Source organism: Ranitomeya imitator, chromosome 4 (genome assembly GCF_032444005.1).
Source record: "Ranitomeya imitator isolate aRanImi1 chromosome 4, aRanImi1.pri, whole genome shotgun sequence".
Taxonomy (NCBI): Eukaryota; Metazoa; Chordata; class Amphibia; order Anura; family Dendrobatidae; genus Ranitomeya; species Ranitomeya imitator.
The window spans coordinates 701,774,682-701,786,893 of record NC_091285.1 but is presented as its reverse complement, the minus strand read 5'-3'; the positions used below and the strand labels follow the sequence as shown (position 1 = coordinate 701,786,893).

General features: G+C 42.4%; 1 protein-coding gene across 1 annotated transcript in view; it reads left to right on the top strand.

The window, feature by feature from the left end:
• The window catches only part of LOC138677397 (sulfotransferase 2B1-like), a 204,707-nt gene that overhangs the window by 148,507 nt on the left and 43,988 nt on the right, over positions 1-12,212 (top strand). The window contains exon 3 of the mRNA XM_069767490.1: positions 2,315-2,526. Coding sequence (XP_069623591.1) covers positions 2,315-2,526 — 212 coding nt within the window. The remainder of the gene's footprint in view (positions 1-2,314; positions 2,527-12,212) is intronic.

Sequence of the window (12,212 nt, the reverse complement as noted above, 5' to 3'; positions counted from 1 at the left end):
CTGGAAGAGGAGTGGCAATTTCCTGTGAGATCCAGGCCTTGTTCATTTTCAGAAAAGTAAGCCGGTCAATGTTATCGGAGGATAGTCGCATGCGACGGTCTGTTAGTACACCACCTGCGGCACTAAAGATGCGTTCTGATAATACACTGGCAGCAGGGCAAGCAAGCACCTCCAATGCATACTGGCTAAGCTCTGGCCATGTATCCAGCTTAGAGACGCAAAACTTGAAGGGGGAAAAGCCATCTGGGAGAATACTAAGAGGGTAAGACATGTAGTCTGTCACCATCTGACGGAAACGTGGCATCCTGCTAACTGGACCCGTCTGTGATGGTGTAGACATTTGTGGCGGGCACACAAAACTTTGCCACAGTTGGGCAATACTGGTCTTCCCTTGTGCTGAGGCACTGCTTCTGCTCCCTCTTTGTGCAGAGCTTCCTCCACTGCCTCGACGCACTGAGCTGCTTTGTAAAGCACTAGCAGCACTGCACTCGATTGGACTGGAGAAGATGATGGACTGCACCAGTGTGTCTTGTACTCCTGCATTTTACGCTCCCGGGTCAACGGTGTTATGAGGCTTTGCAAGTTGTCCTGGTAGCAAGGTTCTAGGACCCAATAATCCGCCATGTTGAGAATGTGGGTAATGCGGCGGTCGTTTCTCAGGCACTGTAGAATGAAATCAACTATATGCTGCAGACTGCCAACTGGCCAAAAAACGCTGTACCCTGCTTGAGGCATGATCTCTGCCTGCTCTGCATCACCCCACCCTCGCTCTACATACTGACTACTGTAGAATTGTGTAATTCCCTCCTCTGGACAGATGTCTTCCTCCTCCATTGACTCCTCCTCATCCTCCTCACAAAGTGTCCCCTGCCTAGGCCTTTGTGAGGAACCACGTCGCGCAGACTGTCCAGAAGCAGGTGGCATTTGTGGCTTCTCATCCTCCACCTCTTCCACAACCTCAACCCTAAGGCTACTTTCACACTAACATCAATTGGGCTACGTCGCAATGCGTCGTTTTGGAGAAAAAATACATCCTGCAAAGTTGTCTGCAGGATGCGTTTTTTCCCCATAGACTAACATTAGTGACACATTGCGACACATTGACACACGTCGCAACTGTCGTGCGACAGTTGCGTCATGTTGTGGCAGACCGTCAGAACAAAAAAAAGTTACATGTAACTTTTTTTGTGCGTCGTGTCTGCCATTTCCGACCGCACATGCGCAGCCGGAACTCCGCCCCCTCCTCCCCGCAACTCACAATGGGGCAGTGGATGCGTTGTAAAACTGCTAGTGTGAAAGTAGCCTTAGCTCTTGCAATTTTTTTTTAAGCAGGCAGATAAGGGGGAAAGTCATGCTGACTAGTGCATCATCTGCACTCGCTATCCATGTGGAATCATCGAAGGCACTCACAACCTGGCAGACGTCCTTCATAGTGGCCCACTCAGTGGTTGTGAAGTCTGATCGGCGCTGACTGCGACTTTTTTGCGCCTGATGCAGCTTGTACTCCATTACTGCTGGCTGCTGCTCACACAACCGCTCCAACATATGTAACATGGAATTCCATCTGGTGGGGAGGTCACATATGATGCGATGTTCTGGAAGGCGGAATCGGCGCTGCAGAGCAGCAATGCAGGATCTTGCCGTGCTGGAACGCCACAAGTGAGCACACTCTAGACGGATCTTGTGCAGCAGTGCATCAAGATCCAGATAGTCCCTCAAAAAACTCTGCATGACCAAGTTGAGCACATGTGCCAGACATGGGATGTGAGTGAGGTTGCCTAGGCCCAGAGCTGCCACCAGATTTCGGCCATTGTCACACACTACCATGCCTGGCTGGAGATTTGCTGGCACAAACCACATGTCGCTCTCCTGCTTGAAGGCATTTCAGAGCTCCTGCGCTGTGTGGCTTCAATTCCAGATGTTTCTTGACATGAGGCATTTTCACTGAAGTTGGATCAGCCTGTAATTTGATTTTCCACTTTGATTTTGAGTATCATTCCAAATCCAGACCTCCATTTTGATTTACATTGATTATTGTTATGTTTTATTGTTCTGAACACATTCCACTATACAATGAATAAAAATTTGCAACAGGAATATTTCATTTAGAGATATCTATGATGTGGTATTTTATTGTTCCCTTTATTATTTTTGAGCAGTGTATAATTTTGAATGTGTCATATAAGATGTATTGAGGTCCAGCCCCATTTTTAAATGCCTTGTACAAATGCTCAGAGGTCATCTTGCATAACTAAAATTTCTCAAATGTTAAAATTATATATTTTTTTGTTTTTGCTTTTAATAACATTTTTAGGTACCACATGGATGGTTGAGATTTTAAGCCTCATTCAAAAGAATGGAGACCCAACCTGGAGCAATACTGTACTGAACTGGGAAAGAGTACCTTGGATTGAGGAGATGGATTATGCCGAAAAACTACAACAAAGTGAGGAACACCCTCGCCTAATTACCAGCCACTTGCACAGAGACATGTTTATGAAATCATTTATTGGTTCTAAGGCAAAGGTAAATTTTTACACAGAAAGTCATTAAAAACATTCTGCAATGCTTATGTGTGATCACGTTTGTATTGTTAATATTATATTTATATAATTACTGCGTCAAAATGAAAAGTAAAGTGCCTTGTGAAAGTATTCGGCCTCCTGGAACATTTCAACCTTTCCCACATATCATGCTTCAAACATAAAGATACCAAATGTAAATTTTTGGTGAAGAATCAACAAGTGGAACACAATTGTGAAGTTGAATGAAATGTATTGGTTATTTAAAATTTTTGTGGAAATTCGAAACCTGAAAAGTGGGGCGTGCAATATTATTCGGGCCCAACACTTTCAGTGCAGCAAACTCACTCTAGAAGTTCAGTGTGTATCTCTGAATGATCCAATGTTGTCCTAAATGCCTAATGATGAAAAATATAATCCACCTGTGTGTAATCAAGTCTCCGTATAAATACACCTGATCTGTGATAGTCTCAGGGTTCTGTTTGAAACACAGAGTGCATCATGAAGACCAAGGAACACAACAGGCAGGTCCGTGATACTGTTGTGGAGAAGTTTAAAGCTGGATTTAGATACAAAATGATTTCCAAAACTTTAAACATCCCAAGGAGCACTGTGCAAGTGATCATATTGAAATGGAAGGAGTATCATACCACTGCAAATCTACCAAGACCCGGACGTCCCTCTTAACTTTCATCTCAACCAAGGAGAAGACTGATCAGAGATGCAGCCAAGAGGCCCATGATCACTCTGGATGAACTGCAGAGATCTACAGCTGAGGTGGGACAGTCTGTCCATAAGACAACTACCAGTCGTACACTGCACTAATCTGGCCTTTATGGAAGATTGGCTAGAAGAAAGACATTTCTCAAAGATATCCATAAAAAATGTTGCTTAAAGCTTGCAACGAGCCACCTGGGAGACACACCAAACATGCGGAAGAAGGTGCTCTGGTCAGATGAAACCAAAATCAAACTTTTTTGCAACACAGCTCATCACCCTGAACACACCATCCCCACTGTCAAACATGGTGGTGGGAGCATCATTGTTTGGGCCTGCTTTTCTTCATAGGGACAGGGAAGATGGATAAAATTGATGGGAAGAAGGATGGAGCCAAATACAGGACCATTCTTGAAGAAAACCTGATGGAGTCGGCAAAAGACCTGAGACTGGGATGGAGATTTTTCTTCCAACAAGACAATGATCCCAAACATAAAGCACAATATACAATGGAATGGTTCAAAATTAAATGTATCCAGGTGTTAGAATGGCCAAGTCAGAGTCCAGACCTCAATCCAATGGAGAATCTGTGGAAAGAGCTGAAAACTGCTGTTCACAAACGATCTCCATCAAACCTCAATGACCTCGAGCTTTTTGCAAAGGAAGAATGGGCAAGAATTTCAGTCTCTCGAAATACAAATTTGATAGAGACATACCCCAAGCGATGTGCAGCTGTAATCGCAGCAAAAGGTGGCGCAACAAAGTATTAAGTTAAAGGGGCCGAATAATATTGCACGCCCCACTTTTCAGCTTTTGAATTTCGATAAAAATTTAAAATAACTGAAAAATGTTGTTCAACTTCACAATTGTGTTCCACTTGTTGTTGATTCTTTACTAAAAATGTACATTTGGTATTTTTATGTTTGAAGCATGATATGTGGGAAAAGGTTCAAAAGTTCCAGGGAGCCGAATACTTTTGCAAGGCACTGCACATAACAACTAGATGTAAGACACAGATCAAATATATAATGTAAAAAGTGCAATCTGAAGAGTGCAGAAGCACAGAGACTAAGATGTGTGTAAACACTAACACTTTTACCCGCTAGGTGGTTTGACCGTTAATGACAATTCTGACCACTGTCACTTTATGAGGTAGTAACCAGAATCAGTGGGATTCGTTGCAGTGTTTCAGAGAACCTTTTTCATGACATTTTGTACTTCACGAAAGTTGCAAAATTTATTTGACATAACTTGCATTTAGTCGCTGAAAAAAAACGAAAATTTGGCAATTTTCAAACTTTCAGTTCTTATGCCCTTCAATCAGAGAGACATATCACACAAAAATAGTTAATAAATAACATTTCCCACAGAACAATTTTTTAAACACATTTTTATTAGGAAGTTATGGGGGTAAAAAGTTGACCAGTGATTTCTCATTTTTCTAACAACATTTACAAAACCATTTTTTTAAGGACCACCTCACATTTGAACTGACGTTGAGGGGTCTATGTGATAGAAAATACCCAAGAATGACACCATCCTAAAAACTGCATCCCTGAAGGTGCTCAAAACCTCATTTGAGCAATTTACTAACCCTTCGGGTGCTTCACAGGAATTTTTGGAATGTAGGGAAAAAAAATGAACATTTAACTTTTTTCACCAAATTATTTAGACCCAATTTTTTTATTTTTACAAGGGTAACAGGAAAATATGAGCTACAAAATTTGTTGTGCAATTTTTCCTGAGCACGTCAATACCCCACATGTGGGGGGAAACCTTTGTTAGGGTAAACAAAAAAGCTCGGACGAGAAAGAGTCATTTGACTTTTTGAACCCAAAATTTGGTGGAATCTTTAGTGGATGCAATGACCTGTTTGGAGAATCCCTGATGTGCCTAAACAGTGGAAACCTCTGGCAAGTGACCCCAATTTTGAAACTAGACCCCTCATTTGTGTGGTAAGCATCTTGATCCCCCAGGTGTTTCGCAAAGGTTTATAACGTTGAGTTGTGCAAATAAAAAAAATCACATTTTCCCCTCAAAAATGATATTTGAGCTCCAAATTCTTATCTTTACAAGGGTAACAGGAGAAATTGCACCTTATAATTTTGGTGTACAGTTTCTTCTGAGTGTGCTGATACCACATACGTGGAGAAATACTACTTTTGAGGCATGGTGCAAAGCTCAGAAGGGAAGAAGTGCCATATTGCAGTTCAGATTTTGCTGGAAAGGTTTCAGGGTTCCATGTCACATTGGCCGTGCCCCTGAGGTGCCAGAAAAGCAGAAATCCCCCAAATATGTCATTTTACCAACTACATTCCTCATTTAATTCATCTAGGAGTGCAGTGATCATATTGATACCACGGTTGTGTCTCAGAATTATTTAATATTGAGCAGTGAAGAAAGAATAAATTACATTTTTATCACTAAAATGTTGTTTTAGCCCCAAGTTTTTAATTTTTCAAAGGGCTAATAGGAATTTTATTTACAACAAACTGAGGTTAATTTTTCCTGAGCGTGCCAATACCCTGTATGTAATTGGGAAATATTTTTCAGGCACAGAGCAAATCTGGGAAGGCGTTCCTGATTTTACTGTTAAGGTTAAGATTTTATATTTTCACAAAAGAAGCGTGTAAAAATGAAACTATAATTTGTCCCATAATTTCTACCGAACATGGCAATACCCCATATGTGGCTGTACAGTACTGCCCGGCCATACGGAGAGACTCGGGAAGGACAGAGCGCTATTTGCCACCTGGAGACCAGATTTGCCTAGAATAGTTTGCAGACTCTATATACAGAGTACCTAATTGCTAGAAGAGCAGAGTCGCTCCCTCAAGTGACCCCATTTTGGAAATTATACATCTATGGGAATCTATCTACAGGTGCAAACTTCTGTAGTAGTGACCAATACGCTGTAGTAACCAGTTCACTATAGCGACCAGTACCTTATAGTGACCAGTACATTATGCCCAGTTCATGCTTCTGGAGACATGCATCTGTAAGTTAGTAGGGCTCTCATCGCTTCGGAAATGCCAAACCTGTGGACATTAAATGTGGATTAGACACACTGGGGCTCAAAAGGGAGGAAGCATTTGGATTTGAGAGCGCAGAATTTGCTAAATTTCTTTTGATGGGAGAGGAGCCATTTTGCTTTTCCAGAGCCTTTGTGCTACCATTAACATAGAAGCCCCTATATTTCTGTTATTTCTGTTAACAGATGAGTTATCCTGAGTGAGGACTTGCTTTTTTTATGAATTGAGTTGAAGCTTTTGTTACGAACATTTTACATAACATTTTGGATCATATTTATCTGGCACTCTACACTGAGCACTTATATCATGGTGTCCACCTAAATCTCTGAGTGATGTGATCCCTTCCCTATAATGTGGCAGCAGAGTTACTCTGGACTCCATCTGGCCTCTTTCAGCGGTGTCCTTCTTTTCAGAAGTGCACAAAACTGTGGCCAACGGCAATTTTATGCAATCCTAAAAAGAAAGACATCGCCGGATCACAGGTCAGACGTCATCCACACTGCCTCCATTTGCCTCATTACAGGGAATCTTCTGACAGGGTTCTGTCTGAATCATTAGTTTCAGAGATTTACATGGAAACTCCAGTGCAAGCGCTCAGCGCAGAGCACAGGATAAATGTTTGCCGAGCCTTACTGCCTTTGGGAGGCAAAATGAATAAATCAACAGCAGGTGAAGAATTGGCTTTATTTTTTTGCCATTACTCGTGTTGTATATGTGATATGGTGACTTTATTCTTCGGATCAGTGAGATTACAGTGATTCCAGATTTATATAGTTTAATAATGTTTGGATGCTGTAACACACTTAGGAAAGGAGTGAATGCCTTTCTGGAAAAGTATAATGTTACAGGGTATATATACTAGATTCCTTGATAGGGCGTTGATCCAGGGAACTAGTCTGATTGCCGTATGTGGAGTCGGGAAGGAATTTTTTTCCCCAATGTGGAGCTTACTTTTTGCCACATGGTTTTTTTTGCCTTCCTCTGGATCAACATGTTAGGGCATGTTAGGTTAGGCTATGGGTTGAACAAGATGGACTTAAAGTCTTCCTTCAACCTTAAAAATATGTGACCACATTACTATGTTACTATGTATGGTAAAATTGATAAGGTAGTTTTATTCTTCGGGTCTATATGATTACAGTAATACTACATTTATATAGGTTTTTTAACCCCTTAGTGACAGAGCCAATTTGGTACTTAATGACCAGGCCAATTTTTGCAATTCTGACCACTGTCACTTTATGAGGTTATAACTCTGGAACGCTTCAACGGATCCCGCTGATTCTGAGATTGTTTTTTCGTGACATATTGTACTTCATGATAGTGGTAACATTTCTTCGATATTACTTGCGATTATTTATGAAAAAATGGAAATATGGCGAAAATTTTTAAAATTTTGCAATTTTCAAACTTTGTATTTTTATGCCCTTAAATCAGAGAGATATGTCACGAAAAATAGTTAATAATTAACATTTCCCACATGTCTACTTTACATCAGCACAATTTTGGAAACAAAATTTTTTTTTGTTAGGGAGTTATAAGGGTTAAAAGTTGACCAGCAATTTCTCATTTTTACAACACCATTTTTTTTTAGGGACCACATCACATTTGAAGTCATTTTGAGGGGTCTATATGATAGAAAATAATGAAGTGTGACACCATTCTAAAAACTACACCCCTCAAGGTTCTCAAAACCACATTCAAGAAGTTTATTAACCCTTTACGTGCTTCACAGGAACTGAAACAATGTGGAAAGAAAAAATGAACATTTAACTTTTTTTGCAAACATCTCAAATCCGAACCATTTTTTTTATTTTCACAAGTGTAAAAACAGAAATGTAACCATAAATTTTGTTATGCAGTTTCTCCTGAATACGCCAATACCCCATATGTGGGGGTAAACCACTGTTAGGGCGCACCGCAGAACTTAGAAGTGAAGGAGCGCCGTTTGACTTTTTCAATGCAGAATTGGCTGGAATTGAGATTGGACGCCATGTCACATTTAGAGAGCCCCTGATGTGCCTAAACAGTGGAAACTCCCCACAAGTGACACCATTTTGGAAACTAGACCCCTTAAGGAACTTATCTAGATGTGTGGTGAGCACTTTGAACCCCCAAGTGCTTCACAGAAGTTTATAATGTAGAGCCGTGAAAATAAAAAATCACTTTTGTTTACACAAAAATGATCTTTTCGCCCACAAATTCTTATTTTCACAAGGGTAACAGGAGAAATTAGACCACAAAAGTTGTTGTGCGATTTCTCCTGAATACGTCGATACCCCATATGTGAGGGTAAACCACTGTTTGGGCGCACCGCAGAGCTTGGAAGTGAAGGAGCGCCGTTTTACTTTTTCAATGTAGAATTGGCTGTAATTGAGATTGGACGCCATGTCGCGTTTGGAGAGCCCCTGATGTGCCTAAACAGTGGAAACCCCCCACAAGTGACACCATTTTGGAAACTAGACCCCTTAAGGAACTTATCTAGATGTGTGGCGAGCACTTTGAACCCCCATGTGCTTCACAGAAGTTTATAACGTAGAGCCGTGAAAAAAAAAATCGCATTTTTTCTACAAAAATGATCTTTTTGCCCACAAATTTTTATTTTCACAAGGGTAACAGGAGAAATTAGACCAGAAAAGTTGTTGTGCAATTTCTCCTGAGTACGCTGATACCCAATATGTGGGGGTAAACCACTGTTAGGGCGCACCGCAGAGCTTGGAAGAGAAGGAGTGCCGTTTTACTTTTTCAATGTAGAATTGGCTGGAATTGAGATTGGACGCCATGTCGCGTTTGGAGAGCCCCTGATGTGCCTAAACAGTGGAAACCCCCCACAAGTGACACCATTTTGGAAACTAGACCCCTTAAGGAACTTATCTAGATGTGTGGCGAGCACTTTGAACCCCCATGTGCTTCACAGAAGTTTATAACGTAGAGCCGTGAAAAAAAAAATTGCATTTTTTCTACAAAAATGACCTTTTTGCCCACAAATTTTTATTTTCACAAGGGTAACAGGAGAAATTAGACACTAAAGTTGTTGTGCAATTTCTCCTGAGTACGTCGATACCCAATATGTGGGGGTAAACCACTGTTTGGACGCACCGCAGAGCTTGGAAGAGAAAGAGTGCCGTTTTACTTTTTCAATGTAGAATTGGCTGGAATTGAGACCGGACGCCATGTCGCGTTTGGAGAGCCCCTGATGTGCCTAAACAGTAGAAATCCCCCACAAGTGACCCCATTTTGGAAACTAGACCCCCCATGGAACTTATCTAGATGTGTGGTGAGAACCTTGAATGCCCAAGTGCTTCACAGAAGTTTATAATGCAGAGCTGTGAAAATAAAAAATATTTTTTTTTTCCACAAAAAAGATTTTTTAGCCCCCAAGTTTTTATTTTCACAAGGGTAACAAGAGAAATTGGACCCCAAAAGTTGTTGTCCAATTTGTCCTGAGTATGCTGGTACCCCATATGTGGGGGTAAACCACTGTTTGGGCGCACGGCAGAGCTCAGAAGGAAGGAGCGCTGTTTTGGAAAGCAGACTTTGATAGAATGGTCTGCGGGTATTATGTTGCGTTTGCAGAGCCCCTGATGTACCTATCCAGTAGAAACCCTCCACAAGTGACCCCATTTTGGAAACTAGACCCCCAAAGGAACTTATCTAGATGTGTGGTGAGAACTTTGAATGCCCAAGTGCTTCACAGAAGTTTAGAATGCAGAGTCGTGAAAATAAAAAATATTTTTTTTTCCACAAAAAAGATATTGTAGCCCCCAAGTTTTTATTTTCACAAGGGTAATAGGAGAAATTGGACTGCAATAGTTGTTGTCCAATTTATCCCGAGTACGCTGATATGCCATATGTGGGGGTAAACCACTGTTTGGGCGCACGGCAGAGCTCGGAAGGGAAGGAGCGCCTTTTTGGAATGCAGACTTTGATAGAATGGTCTGTGGGCATTATGTTGCGATTGCAGAGCCCCTGATGTACCTAAACTGTAGTAACCCCCACAAGGGACCCCATTTTGGAAACTAGACCCCCCAAGGAACTTATCTAGATGTGTGGTGAGAACTTTGAATGCCCAAGTGCTTCACAGAAGTTTAGAATGCAGAGTCGTGAAAATAAAAAATATTTTTTTTTCCACAAAAAAGATATTGTAGCCCCCAAGTTTTTATTTTCACAAGGGTAACAGGAGAAATTGGACTGCAATAGTTGTTGTCCAATTTATCCCGAGTACGCTGATGCACCATATGTGGGGGTAAACCACTGTTTGGGCGCACGGCAGAGCTCGGAAGGGAAGGAGCGCCTTTTTGGAATGCAGACTTTGATAGAATGGTCTGTGGGCATTATGTTGCATTTGCAGAGCCCCTGATGTACCTAAACTGTAGTAACCCCCCACAAGTGACCACATTTTGGAAACTAGACCCCCCAAGGAACTTATATAGATGTGTGGTGAGAACTTTGAATGCCCAAGTGCTTCACAGAAGTTTAGAATGCAGAGTCGTGAAAATAAAAAATATTTTTTTTTTCACAAAAAAGACTTTGTAGCCCCCAAGTTTTTATTTTCACAAGGGTAACAAGAGAAATTGGACCCCAGAAGTTGTTGTCCAATTTATCCCGAGTACGCTGATGCCCCATATGTGGGGGTAACCCACTGTTTGGGCGCACGGCAGAGCTCAGAAGGGAGGGAGCACCATTTGACTTTTTGAGCGCAAAATTGGCTGTCGTGTTTGGAGACCCCCTGATGTACCTAAACAGTGGAAACCCCCCAATTCTAGCTCCAACCTTAACCCCAACACACCCCTAACCCTAATCCCAACCTGATCCATAATCCTAATCACTAACCCTAACCATAATCACAACCCTTACCCCAAAACAACCCTAATGTCAACCCTAACCATAACCCTAATCAAAACCCTAAATCCAACACACCCCTAATCCTAATCTCAACCCTAACCTCAAACCTAACCCTAATCCCAATACACCCCTAATCGCAACCCTAACCTTAACCCTAATCCCAAACCTAACCCTTATCCCAAGCGTAACCCTAATGCCAACCCTAACCCTAATACCAACCCTAATCCAAACCCTAACCCTAATCCCAGCTCTAACCCTAACTTTAGCCCCAACAGTAGCCCTAACTTTAGCCCCAACCCTAACCCTAGCCCTAAGGCTACTTTCACACTTGCGTCGTTTGGCATTCCGTCGCAATCCGTCGTTTTGGACAAGAAACGGATCCTGCAAATGTGCCCGCAGGATGCGTTTTATGCCCATAGACTTGTATTGCCGACGGATCGTGACGGATGGCCACAAGTCGCGTCCGTCGTGCACTGGATCAGTTGTGTTTTGGCGGAGCGTCGGCACAAAAAAAGTTCAATGAAACGTTTTTTTTACGTCGCATCCGCCATTTCTGACCGTGCATGCGTGGCCGTAACTCCGCCCCCTCCTCCCCAGGACATAGATTGGGCAGCAGATGCGTTGAAAAACTACAGCTGCTGCCCACGTTGTGCACAATTTTCACAACGTGCGTCGGTATGTCGGGCCGACGCATTGCGACGGCCCCGAACCGACGTAAGTGTGAAAGAAGCCTAACCCTAAATTTAGCCCCAACCCTAACCCTAAATTTAGCCCCAACCCTAACCCTAAATTTAGCCCCAACCCTAGCCCTAACCATAGCCCTAACCCTAGCCCTAACCCTAGCCCTAACCCTACCCCTAACCCTAGCCCTACCCCTAACCCTACCCCTAACCCTACCCCTAACCCTACCCCTACCCCTAGCCCTACCCCTAACCCTACCCCTAACCCTAGCCCTAACCCTACCCCTAACCCCACCCCTAACCCTAACCCTAACCCTACCCCTAACCCTACCCCTAACCCTACCCCTATCTCTACCCCTAGCCCTAACCCTAACCCTACCCCTACCCCTAACCCTAATTTTAGCCCCAACTGCTGT